At 36.6% G+C, this 21,378-nt stretch overlaps 4 protein-coding genes across 5 annotated transcripts; 1 reads left to right on the top strand and 3 right to left on the bottom strand.

The window, feature by feature from the left end:
* Positions 1-2,351: 2,351 nt before the first annotated feature.
* Positions 2,352-10,371, bottom strand: tat (tyrosine aminotransferase). The gene is made up of 12 exons (XM_079620161.1): positions 10,266-10,371; positions 9,386-9,676; positions 9,006-9,110; positions 8,734-8,801; positions 8,425-8,583; positions 7,337-7,475; positions 7,180-7,232; positions 5,160-5,312; positions 4,952-5,080; positions 4,787-4,870; positions 3,160-3,258; positions 2,352-3,039 (listed from the first exon to the last, which is right to left on the bottom strand). Exons 2-12 carry the CDS (start codon positions 9,639-9,641, stop codon positions 2,899-2,901), a joined length of 1,386 nt encoding a protein of 461 aa, XP_079476287.1. The 5' UTR covers positions 9,642-9,676; positions 10,266-10,371; the 3' UTR covers positions 2,352-2,898.
* A 1,163-nt stretch (positions 10,372-11,534) lies between these two features.
* Positions 11,535-17,542, bottom strand: LOC307002955 (uncharacterized protein). Its single transcript, XM_079620983.1, has 7 exons — positions 17,094-17,542; positions 16,230-16,453; positions 15,690-15,788; positions 15,429-15,530; positions 15,181-15,294; positions 14,380-14,488; positions 11,535-14,287 (listed from the first exon to the last, which is right to left on the bottom strand). Exons 1-7 carry the CDS (start codon positions 17,239-17,241, stop codon positions 13,224-13,226), a joined length of 1,860 nt encoding a protein of 619 aa, XP_079477109.1. The 5' UTR covers positions 17,242-17,542; the 3' UTR covers positions 11,535-13,223.
* A 394-nt stretch (positions 17,543-17,936) lies between these two features.
* On the top strand, positions 17,937-18,910 carry LOC307002953 (protein C19orf12 homolog; the record flags this gene model as incomplete). Of its 2 annotated transcripts, none has more annotated exons than XM_079620981.1 (3): positions 17,937-18,077; positions 18,369-18,553; positions 18,645-18,910. In XM_079620981.1, the coding sequence occupies exons 2-3, from the start codon at positions 18,394-18,396 to the stop codon at positions 18,908-18,910; spliced, it is 426 nt and encodes a 141-aa protein (XP_079477107.1). In that variant the 5' UTR covers positions 17,937-18,077; positions 18,369-18,393. The 2 variants fall into 2 exon arrangements, with proteins under 2 accessions (XP_079477107.1, XP_079477106.1); XM_079620980.1 differs by having other exon boundaries at positions 17,950-18,101.
* An 801-nt stretch (positions 18,911-19,711) lies between these two features.
* On the bottom strand, positions 19,712-21,290 carry LOC307002952 (cytochrome b-c1 complex subunit Rieske, mitochondrial-like). The gene is made up of 2 exons (XM_079620979.1): positions 21,099-21,290; positions 19,712-20,326 (listed from the first exon to the last, which is right to left on the bottom strand). Exons 1-2 carry the CDS (start codon positions 21,217-21,219, stop codon positions 19,716-19,718), a joined length of 732 nt encoding a protein of 243 aa, XP_079477105.1. The 5' UTR covers positions 21,220-21,290; the 3' UTR covers positions 19,712-19,715.
* Positions 21,291-21,378: the final 88 nt, after the last annotated feature.

The raw sequence follows: 21,378 nt of genomic DNA, 5'->3' as shown, positions 1-21,378 counted from the left end.
CCATGATAGGAAAGTATGAAAAAAAAAAAAAAACGATGACCCGGGACCTGTCGTCAAAATCCCAAAAGTATGAGAGAAAAAAACAAAAAAAAACATGACCCGGGACTTGAACTCAATTTCTTTGTGGATGGAGCTTAATTGCCATCAGTTTAAAGAATATCTTTTGCCTTTTAACAATGATAGGAAAGTATGAAAAAAAAAAAAAAACGATGACCCGGGACCTGTCGTCAAAATCCCAAAAGTATGAAAAAACAAAAAAACAAAAAAAAACATGACCCGGGACTTGCCATCAAAATCCCAAAAGTATGAAGAAAAAAAAAAAACGATGACCCGGGACCTGTCGTCAAAATCCCAAAAGTATGAGAGAAAAAAACAAAAAAAAACATGACCCGGGACTTGAACTCAATTTCTTTGTGGATGGAGCTTAACTGCCATCAGTTTAAAGAATATCTTTTGCCTTTTAACAATGATAGGAGGGTATAAAAAATAAAAAAAAACAATGACCCGGGACCTGTCGTCAAAATCCCAAAAGTATGAAAAAAAAAAAAAAAAAAAAACATGACCTGGGACTTGAACTCAATTTTTTTGTGGATGGAGCTTAACTGCCATCAGTTTAAAGAATATATTTTGCATTTTAACCATGATAGGAAAGTATGAAAAAAAAAAAAAAACGATGACCCGGGACCTGTCGTCAAAATCCCAAAAGTATGAAATAAAAAAAACATGACCCGGGACTTGAACTCAATTTTTTTGTGGATGGAGCTTAACTGCCATCAGTTTAAAGAATATATTTTGCCTTTTAACCATGATAGGAAAGTATGAAAAAAATAAATAAAATGATGACCCCGGGACCTGTCGTCAAAATCCCAAAAGTATGAAAAAACAAAAAAAACTAAAAAAACATGATCCGGGACTTGAACTCAATTTTTATGTGGATGGAGCTTAACTGCCATCAGTTTAAAGAATATATTTTGCCTTTTAACCATGACAGGAAAGTATGGAAAAAAAAAAAAAAAAAAAAAAAACGTTTACCCGGGACCTGCCGTCAAAATCCCAAAAGTATGAAAAAACTAAAAAAACTAAAAAAAAACATGACCCGGGACTTGAACTCAATTTCTTTGTGGATGGAGCTTAACTGCCATCAGTTTAAAGAATATCTTTTGCCGTTTAACCATGATAGGAAAGTATGAAAAAAAAAAAAAAAAAAAAAAAAACGATGACCATCGTCAAAATCCCAAAAGTATGAAAAAAAAAAAAAAAAAAAAAAACATGACCCGGGACTTGAACTCAATGTTTTTGTGGATTTTCAAGGCCTGGGCCCTAATAACAAAAAATCCTTAGAAGAACAATAGGGCTCTGCGCCCTTTCAGGGCTTGGGCCCTAATTACAAGCTTACCGTTTTGAATCGAGCTAAGGCAAGCAGATAGTTTTGAACACTGCCTGGATATGTACTTGCTCAAACATTTATTTGGGATTATTTTTAACCCAAAAAAGCTACGTATTGTGGTATCCCGCTATTGTGGTGGCGTTCAATTCATAAATACGATCTTTACGAGATGACTTGAACGCACCATAATACAACATCTGTATTCCAAACCCCTCTATTTTGCGGTTGTTGTTGGCTTGTACCTACCCAACGCAATATCATTGCCATAGAAAACCAATGCAGATATTCAGGAAAATTAAACCATGGGACACAAATCGGATCTGGATAATTTTAGATCTAATTCCAATCAGATGTCTACATATGCGCATGGAGAGGTTCACGTTCCCCTCCAGAGAATCACCCATTTAAAAAAAAAAGTGAACAGAGGAGAGTCTGTTGACAAAGAGAATGCGATAGAGCTCGTAATAAAACAAGAACATTGGCTTGGCTTTTTGGAGATCCTGAGAACTGGGATTTAAAATGTTGTAAATGTGACACGGAGATGGAATTTTTGTTACTTAACAGGTGAGTAAGGTATTTTATTGAATGGATAAATTGGCATGTAGCTTTATAATAGAGTTCATTGTAAAGGTTTTGGCCTATCTATTGTGAAGGGTAATTTCAGTTGCTGTAGCACTGTGCTGGAATTGTGCTAAGGAAGTGCAATAGACAGTCAGTAATGTCTTCAGTCAACTTAAGATCTAAACTGGTCATATCTCTTAAGCCTGGTAGTGAATGTTTTATGAGCAATAGGATAACCATATTCATCTGCACAATCATGCAGAGCAGAAGCACAACCAAACAATGTTCTTAAGCAAAATGCATGCACTTTTGTTATTAACTGCTACATGGCCAAAAGTTACACAGTGTACCTTTAATAATAATAATACATTTGCACCAATAAAAATGTTGCTCCTTAAAGAACTCATGAGATACAATTTTATTTAAATAATTTTTGAGGTGTAACAATTGAAAACAAAAATCTAAAGAACATTAGATGTCATGTGTGCCATATATGTAATTTTGACTGAGTGGTTGAGCATGCAAATTAAACATATGCACTACAAATGTTCTATTCCTAAAACATCACATACAGGATAAATACTTCACATCATGCAAGTTACACACAAAATTACTTTATGGTTTGGTCACAAGCCTTCCCAAACCACAATGTATTTTACAGTGTAAGAAAAGAGACTACAATATTTTATAACGGTGGAAAAATATTTATACAATAACCCCCAAACCACCTATCCTCCCACCCCTTCCCTATGTAATACTAGCACATATAAAAAATATAAATATGTTGCTTGCATAGAACTTTGGGTTTCCTGAAAAGAAAAATATTCAATTGTCAATTGTAATGCACATAAGTGTGTCCTCTCTTTTAACAATTTCATTTATTTTGCACTTATGGACACCGCTTTTCTTTTGACCTTTCTTATCTTTTGACCTTTCATTCTTTGTCTCTTTCACTGGTCTAGTTCGTGACTGTCTTGGCTCCGTGGTCGGTAGTGACGTGAGCAGAATTCTCTGATCCGAATGCATGCCTCAATCATCATGTCCTCTGGGACTGTTACTACAATTCGGAAGAAGTTTGGATATTCAAATGCCTGCAGCGAGAAACAACATGGGTGTCAGAATTAAAATATAGAAAAAGGGTGGAACCAAGCTTTGGTCAGACAATAAAGTGAATGAAGAAATAAGGTAAAATAGGAAGATGAATAATTCACCGTAGCGGGCAAACAAAACACAGATTGCTCAGTGACCAGCCGTTCAGTGAACTCCACATCATTCTGGAATTCTGGGAAGTGTTCAATCTCGATCCCCACCTGAGAATGAGCCAGCATAAAATAAATGTAACCTTTGCTAACTTGCAACTTTGCACTCTTTGCAAACATGCTCACTTCTTAATATGGACATCCTGGTGAGCAAATGTGCCGAGTATGATCAGTGTCTATCAGGCCATTTAAAGGGATAGTTAACCCAAAAATGAAATTTCTGACATCATTTATTCACATTTATGTTGTTTCAAAAAGCACTATTGAAGTATACATAAAAGTAGCAGAAAATTAATTATTATTTTGAGTCTGATCTTTTGGCTGAATCTGTCAATCCAGTTCACAAAACCAGTCTAAATGAAAAACCAGTTCAACTTGCTGACCCGTCAATAAGTTCAACTCACTGACGTGATTCGGGCACAAAGTTTACAGTCGGCATGAAACAAAAATTCACCCAGTTTTTATTTTTTAAATGCGTGTTATTGATCTTATTGTGAATGATTTATCCATGCATGCATTTCTTTGTTTTGACCTGCTGGACTTTTCCAATCATTTAGGGCCCTATCTTACACCCAGCGCAATGCAGCGTCAAGCGTGACGCAAGTGTTTTTTGCTAGTTTCAGCCCGACGCAGATATCATTTTCACGTCGTGTGCCACGTTGTTTAAATAGCAAATGCACTTGCGCCCATTTGTGCGCCCATTGGCGTGCTGGTCTGAAAACGAGGTGTGTTCAGGCGCATTGTTGACACGTTGCTATTTGGAGGCAACAGAAATAGACTTCGCCATTGACCAACTGAAACCTGGTCTAAAGTCAATGGCGCAATATTTATTTTTTGTTATTTACAGCGCGTTAGTATGTGCGCTCATTGTGCGGGTCCACAACGCGCATACACTCTGCTCACACAGGGACGCACAGCAGCACACAAACATGCCAAATATTTAAAATAAAAGGATTACAAAGTAAAATATTATTATTGTGAACATAAAGATATGGGGGAATCCGGCTTGTCCCGTAGATGGTCTGCTTGGGCACTTTTACCTTGCGCACGAGCAGTTCCATTTGCGCTCTGGAGACGCGTTCGGTCTTTCCACTATCAAATTCCGTCATGTAAATATAGCGAATCTGCCATTGCACTAGCGCAACTGGCATTTAAAAGGAATGAGAGATGAGACTCTGATTGGTTTAACACGTAAATCTCAAAACACACCCATTACTCATTAAGAGAATAGGGACAACCCTTTTAGACCATTCGCCTGGCGCGCCGGCCATTTGTCCCGTCGTTAAACTAGCAAAAGTGGATTCGGACACGCCCTAAGTGAACTTGCGCCCTGCGCTTTAGACCATGCTTAGATTGTTAAAATAATGCCCTTAGTCTTCTTAAACCGTCCCTTTCTTGCGTTCAGATATGCCTCCATTTAATCAACAACCGATGCATCTTGTTTTATAATCTGTTTCACTAGGATGTGCATCACAATAAAGAAGATATATCTCGCTACTTCTGTTCCATCATGACTTCAACAGATCTCTGGAGGGAGGTTAATTAACTTAAATTTCTGTACCACTTTAATTACACTCACCATAATGTACATGGCTCCTGATGGCATCACTGGATTCAGCCCGGGAACAGTTGACAACTCTGAGAAACATATCTCAGAGTTTGACTGAAGAGAATCATAAAAAGTGTGTTATTGTCAGAGTCAGATGCCGAATAGCTTTTCTCTCTGAAGCTCTACTCCTCTTACCTTGAGGAAACTGATGGTGCGTAGGTAGAACTCTGGTGGAGTGTCATTCAAAATGCTTTCTAATGCTCCCTGAACCACAGTACAGGGTCCTAAAATGCGTTGGCTTAGTTTCACAAGACCCTCTCGAATCTAAAGTGAATATAAGCATTATTGGTTTTTGTATTTTTTGTATTTCATTCTCTGTTACAGGTGAGAGGCTAATACTTACCCCGGTTCCAAATATATTGCTACGATCATGGATGAGGATCCAGCCCATCCTCCAGCCAGGGACCAACCAGCGCTTGGCCAGACCTCCACAGGATAGGATGGGCACGTCGCTGCTGAGAGGTGCCAAAGACTGAAAATCACAGCCAGAGAAAACCTGCAGAATGACAGCAAACACATTACAATATTGTAAATAGCAATATTGTTCTTAAAACATATTGATAATATAATATAATAATAAATTATCTTTATAATTTGCAAGATACAGTAGATGATATTCAAATAAGTCTCTTATGCTCACTAAGGCTGCATTTATTTGATCAAAAATACTGCAAAAACTGTAATATTGTGAAATTGTGTCAGTACTCCAGTCTTTGGTGTCATATTATGATCCTTCAGAAATCATTCTAATATGCGGATTTGGTGCTATTTTAAAAATATTAAAAATATTTTTGTATAATATTAATAATATTGATATTGTTATCAATATTTTTTGTAATGTAAATGTTGTTACTGTCCTATCATCAATTTCAAATGCATAGTTTCTATTAATTATACACACACACACACACACACACACACACACACACACACACACACACACACACACACAAACTGTTTTCTATTTTAATATATTTTAAAATGTCATTTATTCCTGTTATGCAAAGCTGAATTTAAGCATCATTACTCCAGTCTTCAATGTCACATGATCCTTCAGAAATCATAATATGCTGCTCAAGAAACGTTCATAAAATACTTCTTACCGATCCCAAACATTTGAATGGCAGTATATATATATATATGTATATGTATATATATATATCTGCTACCTGCTTTCACATTATATTTTTTTACTTTTTTGTGCAGTAGACAATAGAGAAGCTATCATACTACCGGTATTACTGTTAGTTGATTTCTAGAATCTTCTGCATGCTGTTACCATGCAGAACATGGACGTTTAGAAAGGGTTTTGAGAAAGTTACAAGGGTAGTGAGAGAGAGAATTCCTTTCTTGTAGCCGGTTTGCAGTCGTCCACCTGGCTCTAATTACGATTATGGCTTTATGTCTGGGAGATGGATCCGCCCCATCTCCCATTGGCTAAGATACTGTAATTTGTGGTGTTGGCCCTATTTCACAAGCTCAAATGTAGAAGTATGTTTTGGTACTGTTGGTTTTTAACAGGGTCCAGACATCGAGGCCACAAGGGGTGCACAGCACTGTACCAGACAACTCAACAACACATCTAGACAGTCAACATGCATTGCAACCTGCAATGAAACAAGAGGCCCCTTCTCAAATCGCCTCTAATGTCATCTTCACACATGCTTTAACCACAAACACATGCGATGAAAAATGCATAGTCATTGAGGTGATGACTCCGATACTAAGCTGAAAAGGCACCGTCCTCCACATTCTCTATAGGCCACTGCCGTCCAGAGTTGTGGACCTGTTGACCCCAGCTCTACCTTCACTGTCCTTCATGACCTAAAGCTCAAAATACCGTCAGGCTTCCATTCACCACACACACAACTCTAATCCTTCCAGTGCTGATGTGGTTTCCACTGCTGGTCGAGGCTGAGCTGAGCCAGGAAAACGCACGCCCACCCAACAAGAGGATGTTCACTACAGTTGCAGTACACTAAAAATATTCCATAATGTAATGCCATAGAAGAACCCTTTTTGATTCCTGATTTTTTTTTCTTAGCGTGAAGAACATGGTAATAATCTGAAGAAAACAAAATCCACTATAAAGTAGCTTTCGTGCAGCATAACGTTTATGTGCATATTAGAGGAGTGTACTAAAAGTTGCTATGGTTGAAAAGTGTCCTGTAAGCCAGACTCGTACAAGTCATTTAACAGGGGTCATAGGTGAACTTAAGAGTGTGAACTCCATAAAAGACCACTGTGAGAAGACCTGAGGTATGTACCTCATCAAAGATGCTTGAAAGAGCTTGTAAAATAAAGAGTTCTAAGAAAGAAAATGCATCATCATGCAGGCGTTTCCGTGTTCATTGTGAGCTCACCATGTCTCCGTAGATCTCATCAGCAAGGATAGGGATGCAGTTTCTTGACGCCACTGTAGGCCACACAAAATAATAGCCGATTAATATCATGGAATGTTTCTTTTTGAGATACACATTGTTCATATATTAGTTGATTAGAGTAAATCAGTGCATGCACCGGAAAGTATCTTTTGCTGGTGCTCTTTGGAGAACACTGAGCCACACGGATTGGATGGGTTGTTGACGATCATGCAGGCCGTTTTATCATCAATCAGGCTCTCCAAGTGCTGAAGATCAATCTTCCAGGACTTCTCCGGCTAAAGGATCAAAAGATCAACTGACGTTAGAAAGAAATTCATCATAGGCACGACACAGTCATCGCTATTGACAAGAGGTGATGTAGAAACTCGATAAAAGGGATTATATAAGCACTAAAGAACACTAAATTCAACTCAACAAAAATGCATCCCAATTTCTTAATATATACAAATAAAAGGATTCCTCCCTGAATTGGGATGGGATCTATAATTTATTTTTAAAGTAAACATTATAATCATTTATCTATAATCTCTACATTAAAAGCCTACAGAACAACAGTGGTATTTGAGTTATTGAGTGTGTTATTTTCATGTGCGTGTGTGTGACGTATTGTTTTCAATGATCGGTCCCAGATGTGCACCATATAGGAATGACACAGCATTTTCCCCCATCCACTCCACAAACCGTCCAATAGTATTGCATGCCCCCTGCCACCCCCTCATCTCATATGCGTGTACAAAAAGTATTTTTGTCTTGTTTACAGTCCAAATATCTACAACTTCTTAAATCAAGATGCATTTAGACAAATCTTAATGCAAAATGGTTTAGCTTAAAACAAGCTAAATTATCTGCCAGTGGGGTAAGAAACATAATCTTGTTTCCGTTTATATTACAAATTATTACAATTTGGCTTGTTTTAAGCACAACACAAACACTTATTATTATTTATTTTTTAGAAGACAAGACAGAATATATTTTGCAATTTTACTTACCTATCTATTGCATCTTGATTCAATAATTTTTAGATATTTGGACTGGAAACAAGACAATAATACTAAGTAAGAATAGGTTGGTTTTTTTTGCAGTGAGCTGAAAGTGCATATTTTTTCCCCTAATGTTGCAATGACAGAAATGTCATTCTAAAAGAGTCAGTTACTTTTTTACAATTTGTTTCATGTTTTCAGACTACATGTGCATCTGATGATGGACTTTGTGTGATTTACTCACCAGAAGATTGTATTGCTTCACTTGTATGCCCATAGACACTGCCAGTGTCTTATAGAGGGAGAATCCAGGACATGGAATTAAGATATTGTCCCCTGGGTTACACAACACGCTGATGGCCAACTCTATAGCCTGGCTACATCCACTGGCTAAGATCACATCCTACAGATTTATACATATATATTAAAAAATCATGAATTTTTACTCATCATCTATTTACAAAAGCATTATATGAAAACTATGTAAACATAAAATGTACTGATAAACTAAATAAATCGAAATGATAAAATAATCATGATGCATGTGACGCACTTTGCCTTCCAGCGGAGCTTCTGGACAGCTATAGAAGTTTGCAACAGCGTCTCTGCTCTTTTGGTAACCTGTCAATGTTATTCAAAATGGAGAAATTATTTTTGATGAAGCGCAAAGCAAAAGACACTTTTTGAGTTAATGATTCTCAGAATGAAAAGCATTAAAGGAATATTTTATTTTTGTATACAAAATTCAGCAATTAACACACACACACACACACACACACACACACACACACACACACACACACACACACACAGTGTAAATCTTACCAACTGAAGGAGCATAGCCATTGAATTTGTGTGAGTCAATGGCCTTCTTCATTGCCTGCAAAACAGTGTCATCTGTTGGCAAGTTCCCAAACACAGTAGGGTCACCTGGAGGAAGTCCGAAACATACATTTACATTTCATTTTTCTGCAAAACGAGTCATGCAAATGATACAAGTTAAACGAGACAAGAAAACAAAAACAAACATTAAGCATGTCATGAAATCCAAAACGTAAAATAATACGAGTAGGCTACAGGCTAAATAAAATGCAAACTAAGAACACCTTACAAACAATTTTTAAGTTGAATAGTTTCTCTATAGCCTAACTAATCATCCATTTTTTTAAAACACTGGATGCATTTGTAGTTGACTCATAACTTACCAATAGATAGAGCAATCATGGGTTTCTCTGGGTTGGGAGTGAGTTTCATCCCGTCCACTATGGCTCGGATGGGGTTGAGTGTTCTCTTGGACATCTCTGAGGGTCTGACGCTCCATCTCGGCCGGTTGCTCTTCAGTTTGGCTGGGTTAACACTCACATGAGTCCGCACGCTCAAGTGATGCACACCGTTTCCTTTTATTCCATTGCTGTGGATGCCATCGTTCAGGTCTCCGTTCATTTTTACCACTAAAGACATTCTTTTGGTCTATGCACTTTTGAGAAAGATGACGTCTAAGGAATGAAAAATATAACATTGTAAGAGTAGCCTAACATTAACGAATACTTACGCATAAATTTTTTGTTTTACGTTTAGGCTGTATGGTTTGGACTGACGACAAAAACAAAATGTTGTATTTTAATTATTATTATTTTACTTAATTTATTTACTTACATAAGTGTGAATTTTAACAAATAGTTTTCAGAAACCACAAAAATAGAGCTCGGTTAAAACATTTTAGCTTGACTTGATATACAGAAATAAGCAGACACCAGAAATATGAAAAATGCCAGGCAAATAAATTACAGCTAATATGACAAAATGCTATTCTAAATCTATTAATATGACCGCAGAATTGTATTAGCCTCTTGTCTAATATTCACCACTGGTGTGACAAAAATCTAAAATATCAAAAAGTAGTCTAATAGGCCTATTGAAATTTCTATTTAAAAAAAAAAAATTATGCAAAAAATAAATAATAACAAGAGCCTATTTTTTTAAATGTATTTTAAACACTAAATTAGTTATAATAATAAAAACGAATAGGTCTTTAGTTTTAAAAATCAATATAGGCCCCCATAACTTAAAATGTAACATAAATACCTTATTAAGCAGCTTATTATTTACAAAAAAAAAATCACGCTCCAATAGCTGGGAATGAGATAAATAGGTAAATATGTGCATAGACTGATTCATGGACCGAATTTATACAGAACCCCAAAAATGGGTGTTGAACCTTGCCCAAATGTTCATTGGTGGAGACTAAGGGCAGTCCAAAACTCCCCCGTTACATCATACGTCTAAAATTCTGTAGTTTTGGGGTTTAACCTCCTCCTCTTTCTATAAGCTGCGGTGATGCACATGATCCATGCACGCGATCTGATGCGTAAGCGCGCGAGGAGCGCAAACAAAGTTAGAGAAATGCACATGGCGCTTGTGGACTTTTTTCTTTCAGGTGTATTACTGCCTAACGTAATAATAATAAAAAAATATATAGATAATATTATATTTTATTTGTCGCACCTGTTTCCAGGGTGCACTCAGCTAAAGGCCTATCAATTACAAATGTGAGAAACAAAGAACAGTTTAGTTTTAAGACTATTATTTTTCAAAATCTCGATAATGCTCTCATATCATCAAGAATCATTTGAAGAGTATTTTCTACAGCTGTAATGAGAATGAAAGGGGCTGGTTGCCACATTTGTCTTACATAAGTAAGTCAAGCCCACATTTTTAGGGGGGCTGGATAGGTTTTATTAGTGCCAACACTGCAAATAAGACCATTCTGCAGCTAAACTTATTATGTGCAAAGCCTTTTGCCAGCTATCCAATATGAAAAAAAATAAAACTTCTTTGTGAAAGTTTTTTTTATATCCCCCCACCAACATGCAAATGCTCAAATAAACATTTAGCACATTGGTGTTATGTCTTGTTTTCTATTAATGTGACGTCTAGTTAAAAGATAAAACAACTTGTTACTAACAACTTACTTGTTTGTGCTCGATCAATCAAACCCAGTCATTCAAAACACAGTTAATTTGGAAAGCTCCATGAAACCAAATTCAGTGAAAGAGTTACATCATATTCTCTTTTTGTGTTTCACATAAAGTAAACAAAGTCAAAAGGGTTTGGAACATGAGGTAAATAATAACAAAATTAAAATTTTGGGTGAACTATCCCTTTAATAAAATGTCATACGGTTAGAAAATAAATAAGAAAAAGCTGTGACTTAGATGATTCACTTAACACTTTCAAGCTTAAACATTAATTTCCCGAAACACAGGTATTAGTTGCTTTTTTTTTATCTACCTCAAATGGTAAATTAGACAACATGTCTGACTGCGCTATCTGATGCAATAATGACACGAAAAGTAGTTTGCAAGAAGTTTACACATTTAAGGCAGATCAAGTTTACACTCAAGGCAGGTAAACAAACGTTAGAATGGACAGTTTTACACTGCAATAACCTTGAACTTTAAACCCACAACTCTTTCATGTTTTTTTTTTTTACTTGGCATGACAACCTATTTAAAAAACCAACACGTACACATACAACACTGAATTAGTGAGTCTAAGGATAAACCTTAAAACACTTATCTGCCCTGATGAGCTATCTAAACTAAAAGTAGGGTCAACGCAACCCATGACATTCTAGGTAAACACTGCAAAAAATACTCTTCTTTTTTTTTACATAGTATTTTTGTCTTGATTCCAGTCCAAATATCAAAAAAATTACTAGCTAAGTAAAATGGCATAAGGTAATATATTGTTTTCTGAAAAATAAATAAATTAAGAGATTTTTTTGCTTAAAACAAGGCTACGGATTCCTTACCCCATTTGCAGATAATTTTGCTTGTTTAAAGCAAAAACTCACTTAATTTAGATTTTTTATGTATACTAGTATATTTATATTTACTAGTATAGTAAATGCATGTTGATTTAAGAATTTTTAGATATTTGGACTGGAAACAAGACAAAAAAACTAGATAAGAAAAGCATTTTTTTTTTTTGCAGTGAATTAAAGGTGCGCTTAACTCACTAAATAATCCAAAATGTCTGTCCTTACACAACCCTTCCAAGTCAATCAAAGAGCCATGTCAACATCTATTCACTATCGAAACACCATCCAGAGACCCAGTGATAACCCTGACCCACCAAATGCGTCACTAAACCAACAGCACATTGAAAACCATGTGGTTTTAGATACTCACTTCATAGGACCTTCAGGGCAAATTACTAATCACAAAACAAAAAAACAACAACATACAGGAGTGAACAGGATATAAATATTTTGGCATTGACCATCAATAGCTTTAAGGCAAACACTTTGACCTTCATGACGCAAACCGACGTAACCTGCTAAAATCGATGTTTGAGTACCTATGCATCTGAAAAACATGTTATCACTGGCAATGAGGTCATCAGAGTCTGCTGAGTCTGAATCCTCCTTAGTATGAAGCATCTTTTTCTCCTTCTAAACTGTCATGAATTTGTGGCTCTGGCGCACTCTTCCTTACTCAGTCTATTAAGCACACTTGAGTTTGAAGCCACTTGGACTGCATGAGGAAGCTTTGACTCTCTTAGGACATTGTTTTTAGATTGTGTTCACTGGTTCTTCTTGGTACGGTGAAGACAACAGCAGGTCAAATCTGTCCTGCATTGATTCTTGGGTGATGAGGAGGACTGTTGGTGGACTGAAGATGAAGGAGCAACTGGTTTCTTTGAGGACATTGGTTAAAAACTGACCTGCTGCATGTAAGACATCGAAATGTTCGTAGAGGATGAACTCTCATACTCGTAGAGTATTATTAATCCTTATAAAAAATAAAAATAAAAACCAATAGTATGAGAACAGCGAGTACTCATGAGGTAAACCAATTAGGTATAAAAAAAAAGGTAAAAAAGCTGCATATTTCTCCAACCCTAGATCAAGTTCTCAAACATTCAAACATAATCTGCTAAAAATTGATTTTTGAGAACCTGCTAAAACAGATATTTGAGTACCTATGCATCTGCAAAACATGATGAAGACCACGTTCACTGGCACTTTTTCTTTTTGTTTTAGTCTCCTTTAGGCATGTAATCAGGGTCATCAGAGTCTGTTGAGTCTGAATCTTCAGAGTATGAATCAGAATAGAGTGCATTTACATCAAATAACACGTATTGATCGTGTTCAGCCGCACGTTCTCCTTCTAAACTGTATGAACTTGTGGCTCTGGCGCACTCTTCCTTGCTCAGTCTATTAAGGCACACTTGAGGTTGAAGCCACTTGGACTGCATGAGGAAGCGTTGACTCTCTAAGGACAGTCTCAGATTGTGTTCACTGGTTCTGCTTGGTTCGGTGAAGACAACAGTAGCTAACATCTGTCCTGCATTGATTCTTGGGGTGCCAAGTTGCTTTGAAGCTGTGGACTGAGGTGATGATGAGGACTGTTGGTGGACTGAAGGTGAAGGAACAAATGGTTTCTTTGACACTGGTGTAAGACTGACCTGCTGCATGTAAGACATTGAAATGTTCGTAGAGGATGAATCAGGGTTTGAGGACAACGAGTGCTGGTTTAAAGATGCTTGAGGTTCTGATGTGTATGGGAAAAGAGGTGGAGTGCTTTGAGTTGATGTGGGAGTGCATTCTGCCTGTACAGCTTCTCCATCGAGCTCTTCAGAACATTCCTGAAGGATGCTCTTCATTTTTTTGCCATGTCTGGTGCACATCTGCTCTTGAAAACCAGCCTCACCTTCCTTCTGTTCTGGTTCAGATTGAGTCTTCGCCTGTCTGTGCCTACCAATCAGGTCCTTCTTCACCAGAAGAGATTGGCTAAAGTCAACCTGATGTATTTCCGAACCTGACAACTGTGTGGACGTAACAATTTCTCCATCACTACAAATTTCCTCCTGAGGTAAAATGATTTCTGTGTTTCTATTCTGCCACAAGCCTTGGGAGCTAAAGAGATCTTTTGTGCTGGTTTGTGAGAATCGTTCCTCCTTTGAGCTGATCTGAGATGGCCTCAAAATTACATGGAGGGTATCATGAGATGGTTTAACAACTTTATCGTCCCTTGGTTCCTCACAAGTGTTTGAAAGTGATGGTGTGATACTGTCATCAAGGCTCAGATTTGTTGTTACAGCTGCAATATAGAGAAAATGCCAATGAAAATTAAAAAAACTCAAACTTTCAAAGCTGATATGACAATTTCCAGGCCAAAACCATATTTCTCACCACCATATAGGAGCCTCTTTAGAACTGTGGCTAGAGACGCACTATCCCTCGAAAGTAATTCTTTCAGGATCTTCTCTCCCCTCCCATACGGATGGGGCTGCTTCAATACCTGGACACATTCATATGCAAATGTGGACAGATTAGATACAATAATAATGTATTTAAAGAAAGGCAATAAACAGACTATTGGGCTGATACTAGTCAAATCTATATTTTAAGTGTTCAATTATTGTTCTTAGTCTTTCCTTCCTGTGATAAGCACTTAAGCCCAAAGAGAAACCACAAGAGTTTACATTGAATTAATATTAAATTAATACAAAAAAAATTAATTAAAAAAAAATGGTTTAATTAATATTAAAAATACCAATAATATTGAGAAAAAAATGCATAATGTGGGAATTTTAACTATAAAAAAGCCCCAAATGCATTGGTACTCTTATTTTGAAATATCTATGCTTTCCTACTTCCAGCAGCTGATTCCAAAGTTTAAAGTCTGTTTTTACATTCCCAAAGTTAAGAACCCTTTAAAGTTACAATTTTGTTATACAATTTAAGATTTTTAAGACACTTTATGCCTTTTTTACAAAACTAATTTCAAGGACCCACAGGAACCCTGACTTGATATTTAGCCAATATATTAACAAATGTAAGTCTGTCAGGACAATGTACACACAAATGTACAGTGTGACTATTTTTTTTAAATAGCACAAAGAAATAAGAACAAAAAATAGCAATGCCGTCTTAAAAACAACTCAATAGTAGAAGCAGCGACTTAAGATACAAATGTACATAAACACTAACCTGTTCAATATGAGTAGGTTGAGGTAGGACTTTATCCAGCTCTCTCAAATAGTGTGAGAGTCTCTCCTCCAGTTTCTGTGCATAGCGTTCACCGTATTGCTCCTCCAATAAATCCTGCAAAGTTGAATGGTCACATTTGATTTTAAGATCTAAAATTGTTAATGTGCTGATATAATGCTGATATAAGTAATGTGCCATTCAAAGTACATCATAAAGTTTTTTTAAGACAGCAGGCCATTTTCACTAACCCGAATGTAAGTCTCACGCATGTCCCTGTCTCTTGCCAGACAATGAGAAAAGGACTTGAAATCCTTCTGGTTTTTCTGCATCAGATCCATGTTACTGCGGCTCTAAAAGCATGATTTAAGAAAAAGTAAAGGAACGTGTTAAAAAGCCCAGTAGTCCTAAAATCTATTTCAAAATGTTGAAGACATTTTTTTACATTACACTTCACGCTTTGTTTTTTTATGTATTTGTGGTGGCCCCTGGTGGAGGAACATTATACTTACACATTTGTGATACTCGGGCAGGCTGTTAGGGAAAAAGTTTTCAATCTTGTCAGAGATTTTAGCAGTACTCTGGTCATTCCACAACATCCACATGACAACCTAAAACAAAACAGAAAAGCTTGTGAATTGTAATACAGCTATGCAAAGGCAAACAACTTCATATTTATACAATTTGAAAACTACATATACATGACAGCAAGTTAAAGGCACAGTTCACCCAAAATTATGCTCACCTTTATGATGTTACATGAGTTTCCTTCTTCTGTTGAACTAAAAAGATGATATTTTAAAGAATGCTGGTAGCCAGACAGTTGACAGTAGCTACCGACTTCCATAGTAGCAAAAAACTAAAATAAAATACTATGCAAGTCAATGGTGCACGTCAACCTTCGGTTACCAACATTCTTCAAAATATCTTCTTCAACAGAAGAAACTCATACAGGTTTGGAACAACCTAAGGGTGAGTAAATAATCACTTTTGGGTGAACTATCCCTTTAATTCTAATGGGTTGATTTATATTTGTTATCAAAAAGTCTCACCAGTGTCTGCAGACCAAACATGATCTTCATGTGTTTGATGGGAGTCACTAGTCGTGGTGCAAGTGTGTATGTAACATCTAAAAACTCAGCGACTCTCTCAAAGTGCTTGATGTCTCGGGCTTGAACAATCCTCCAGACCTCTGCCGCCACCACACGGATTCTGCACGGCTCTTCAAGGGTCAGAAGATGCCAGTCACCTTCTAGCCATAATGGAGGACCTAGAACTGAAAAAAGTAAAAGTTGATTAGATCTCCCATTCATAGGAATGTCTCGATTATTGATGAATTGAATCGTGATTATTCGACCAAATCGCAATTATTTGAGATAACCTCAATAATTGTTGTTTAAATTTCAATCACATTCTGACATCCAAATCAAAGAAATTTAAGCGCTTCAAGAAATGCGTTAACAGCGTTAAGGTAAAGCATATGAGCCCACTTTATTATATTTTTCTATAATAAAAATAAATAATAATAAATTAAAAAATATATATTCTATAATCAATTTCAAGTAATCTTTGATTCTGTATGAACTTACACTGCCAGTGACATGAACAAAACAATTTTAAATTGTTAAATTACAATTATGTAAATTAATCGTCAGAGCAAAATTCATGATCGTGACAAGCCTACCCATTCATTCATTTTAAACTTGATTCAGTTAGATCTATTATTTTTGTAGCACTTGCACCAACTGTGTAATCAATTTATGATAAAAATAAAGTAATAAACGCAGTAACTGTGTAATTACACTACAGAGACGTTGATTCAATAGATTATACACTTATCAATATCATCATTTGATAAATGACATGTTTTTAACATGCAGATGGGTAATAAAAAAAGACATTGTAAGAAGAAACACCTTCTAAGACCTCCATCATCTGTTTAGTCCATGCATATTCAATGATCCATAATGGTAAAGCAGGAATAAGGATAGAGCAGGCTTTCTCCAACCACAGGTTTTCACTCATTCCAGCAAAAGCAGCAGTTTCAGTCTCCAGCACTGTCATTATGTCCAAGCATCAGCTGTTTTCATTGCAGAGTATCTGTTGTGAGCTGCTCCATGCAGGAAACATCCAATCATTGCCTCTGCGGAGATGATGATGAGTTGAGCTCCATTTAAAAGTCAAATTTTGTTAGACATGTCCGGGCACGTTTAGGAAGTAGATGGCGGAACAGTTTACTTATACTAAATATAACATCAAAGTTAGATATATCACGGAATAATTCAATGCTGATGATCAATGATACAGGTCAGTCATTGGCGCAGTGCAATTCTTTGTGTGAAAACAGAAATTGTTGACTGTCTGTGATGTTTTAAAAAACCGAACCGATCAAGAAACTTTTCAAAATAAGAGAACATCCCGTCATCAGCTAAAAGTAATTTTTTTTTATCAATATTAAAATGTATATTTTTTGCTGAGTTTATAAAATTTAATAAAAAATAAAAATAAACAAATAAAAAAACGTTATGATTACCCAAAATTAAATAACTACATATGTATAAATATTTAATAGTATATACATTTCTTTTCATTCACTGGTAAGTTAAAGGACAAGCAAAGGTCGCTGTTTAAATTAAATCTCAATTTATCTTTTCAAATAAAATTCACAATTTAATATTTTAACTTTTAAAACTTGGCATAATTTTTTTTTTCTGGGAAGGTGTTTTATTTTGAAAAATATATTTCTAGCTTAGCTTCACACTTTAAAAAAAAAATCATGACCTAGCGCTTGTTGGCGTTTGATAGTTTGACGTTGGTCACCATATAACTAACGTTAAAAGGTTGATGCCACAGTGTCGGTTATATACTTTCATTAGGGAATCGAAAAGTTGCTTTTGACGGTGATTGTACAGCTCTTATTTTATGTATGTATGTGTCCTTTTGACAACGTTTTATACTGTAACGTTAAATGTGTTCGGTTCGATTCTCTCTCTCTCTCTCTCTCTCTCTCTCTCTCTCTCTCTCTCTCTCTCTCTCTCTCTCTCTCTCTCTCTCTCTCTCTCTCTCTCTCTCTCTCTCTCTATATATATATATATATATATATATATATATATATATATATATATATATAAAATATGCATTTTAGAACGGATTTTAATATGTAGTCACACTTATTTGTTTTCATGTTACAGTTACACCGTAATCTTTCCAAGCAAGATGCCGCCACGTGTTGATGACGTAATGAAACTGTGTTGTGATCTATCCGCAAATCAACAAGTAAAAACCGCAGTGAAGCAGTCTGGAAAAGGAGCAGCGGCAGCTGGTGGTCTAGCTTTTGCAGGAGGCTTAATAGGCGGTCCTCTGGGAATTGCAGTGGGCAAGTACATGCATGCCTTTAGTACAGGTGTCAACCTATATATATATTAGTATGTGATGCTTTTTCTTACATGCACCTTTGTGTTTTTAAGGTGGGGCTGTTGGAGGACTTCTTGGATGCTGGATGACAAGCGGACAATTTAAACCTCTTCCCCAGGTTATCATGGAACTGACACCAGACCAGCAGCACAGACTCTGTGAGGATATTGCAGCTGTCTTAGGCTCAATAACATGGACTGATGTTGCACAGCTGACTGCCCTTGTAATGGGAAATGCCACACTTCAGCAGCAGGTAACTGCTGCTCTTCTGAGCTATATACAGAAGGAACTTCAAGCTGAAGTGCATTATATTGACTGACACTACCTTCACAAAAACAAAAACAAACATTTCAAACCTTAGAATCATGTCATACGGGTTGTTTGATTGGATGCTTGAGGACTGTAGTTGAAACTAGCATACAACATGTTTTAAACTTTATACAGTGCATTTGAATCTGTATATTCTTTGAAATTATTTCCTGGCATAATTGGTAGTTTATTTGAACACTTAGGAAGATTGAGCATATGTGGATTATATTGTTGAATTAATGCCTTTTTAAAATTATTTAAACTTTTTTTGTTTGTTTAATAGAACTCCGTGTTAATTTGTAACCAATATTCGCATGGCCAGTCAAACGCCTTAATAACAAAATGCTGGCTGCTTTAAAATATCTATTTATAGTATATAGATTTAGCCAGACACATTAAAATCATGTGTTATAGGGATTGTTTGACTGGATGCTTGAGTACTGTAGTTGAAACTGGCATATAATAATGTTTTTATTTAATTTATATAGTACATTTAAATCTGTCAAGCACTGTTTGTTCTTTGAAATGATACTGGCATTTTGTGTGGTTTATTTTCAGAACACTTAGAGGAGTGTTTATTTTGGAACATATGGAAATGATATTGTTGAAAGAATGCCTTTTTAAAGTTATTTAATTAAACATTTTTTGGTCTGACTCTGACAGAAATCTGTTTGTTAATTTGTAACCAATACTTGCATTGCATGCCTAGTTAAAAGCCTCAAAAACATAGATTTTGGTTGCTTTAAAATATATATTTATTAATAGTTAGATTTGGCCAGACAGATTAAAAGTATACAGAGAAAATGTCCATTATCCTATCCAACAATTACAGTTTCCTCATCAGGAAATTCATAATAAGGCACCTCCAAGTTGAGAGGTGCGGGACCTTTTCTGATCCTTCCTGAAGCATCGTAATGTGACCCGTGGCAGGGGCAGTAGTACCCGCCGTAATCACCGGCATTTGCGATTGGGACACAGCCGAGATGAGTGCAGACACCAATAACGATGATCCAGGTGGGGTTGCTGACGCGATCTTTGTCATGCTGGGGGTCTCGGAGCTCCGAAAGGTCTACACTCTCCTCAGCTGCGATCTCCTTCTCTGTTCTGTGACGAACAAACAGAGGCTTGCCTCTCCACTTGAAGGTCATGTTTTTCCCTTCTGGGATATCGGACAACTTGACCTCGATTTTGGACAGGGCCAGGACGTCAGCAGAGGCACTCATTGAGGAAATGAATTGGGTCACAACCGTCTTGGCAGCATAGACACCCAACACAGCAGTGGATCCGGTCACCAAGTAAGAGAAGGCCCGTCTAGTTTCACTGCTCTCCTGAGAGGATGCCTTAGGATCCAACACCTCAGCACGCCGATAGTCAGAGAAGTCAGGGATTTTGATGTCTGTGTGAGCGAGACGTGCTCCAAAATGGCCTAAAAGGAGATAAAACAATAGTCATATCTTTCTTTCTTCTGTTTAACATAAGAGATGTTAACTTTCCTTGCATGGAAAAAAAAGATGCAATGAGAGTGAACGGTGGTGACTGTGGCTGTCAGTCCATAACATTCATCAAGAGTTGCATTAATTTTGGTCTGAGATCTTGTATTGACAGTGGGCCAGTGAAGTACTTCAGCACATCCCAAAGACTTTCAATGGGATTAAGGTCAGGACTCTGTGGTGGCAAATGTGTCAAAATGATTGCTCATGCTCCCTTCACAATTTGAGCCGGATGAGTCTTGGCATTGTCATTCTAGAAAATGGCCATGGATACCTGGCATGGTTGTTTAAAAGAAATAAATCGATACACACTGCATCAGTTAGATTTATAATTTATATATGCATATGATACGTGTATGGAAGTGTGTCTGTGTATATATACTGTATGAACACACACTTACCGTACATACACGTATGCATATACTATATCTATATATATATATATGTATGTATGTATTGTGTATACTGTATGTGTGTGTGTATATATACACTGTATGTATGCATGGCATGCATGCATGTGTGTATATATATATATATATATATATATACACACACACTTAACTAAGGAATTATGTATTAATTATTGTATTAGAAGGAGCCATCTCATTTAGACCTTTTACGTTTGTAACATTATTTCGGATGTCATAACCGAATGTCAAGAGTCTGACCAGCCTGTTAATATGACCACGTTATATGATGATCACCTACCGCTCGCAGCACACTTCATCAGCACTTCTTTGTTCACTGCTCCGGGTACTAATGTTTTCAGCGGACCACAAGCCTGCAGGTAAGGGGACAAAGTCCCCAAACGAGCGGCCAGGGACATCATTTTTGACCAGTTAAGAAGGATACTACTGGCAACTCGTACGGTCACACCGACCTCTGAAGAGAGAGAGCTTGAATAGCGGAAGCTCCTCCTTCAGCACGTCATAGTCGACCGGAGATTGACTGACCGGAAAGCGCACTGTAAAACAGAAAATATAAAACA

The sequence above is a fragment of the Phoxinus phoxinus genome (assembly GCF_949152265.1).
Source record: "Phoxinus phoxinus genome assembly, chromosome: 8".
Classification (NCBI taxonomy): Eukaryota; Metazoa; Chordata; class Actinopteri; order Cypriniformes; family Leuciscidae; genus Phoxinus; species Phoxinus phoxinus.
This window is presented reverse-complemented; position numbering and strand designations above follow the sequence as displayed.

Coding starts and splice junctions, on each gene's coding strand:
- tat (XM_079620161.1), bottom strand. CDS start 9,641: ATGTCTTTAGTGGTAAAAATGAACGGAGACCTGAACGATGGCATCCAC. Junction 5,313..7,179: donor ATGAGATCTACGGAGACATG/GTGAGCTCACAA, acceptor GTCATTCTGCAG/GTTTTCTCTGGCTGTGATTT. Junction 5,081..5,159: donor GCAATATATTTGGAACCGGG/GTAAGTATTAGC, acceptor TATTCACTTTAG/ATTCGAGAGGGTCTTGTGAA.
- LOC307002952 (XM_079620979.1), bottom strand. CDS start 21,219: ATGATGTCCCTGGCCGCTCGTTTGGGGACTTTGTCCCCTTACCTGCAG. Junction 20,327..21,098: donor GATGAAGTGTGCTGCGAGCG/GTAGGTGATCAT, acceptor ATCTCCTTTTAG/GCCATTTTGGAGCACGTCTC.
- LOC307002955 (XM_079620983.1), bottom strand. CDS start 17,241: ATGACAGTGCTGGAGACTGAAACTGCTGCTTTTGCTGGAATGAGTGAA. Junction 15,789..16,229: donor TGTTTGGTCTGCAGACACTG/GTGAGACTTTTT, acceptor GTTTTGTTTTAG/GTTGTCATGTGGATGTTGTG. Junction 15,295..15,428: donor TGCGTGAGACTTACATTCGG/GTTAGTGAAAAT, acceptor TCAACTTTGCAG/GATTTATTGGAGGAGCAATA.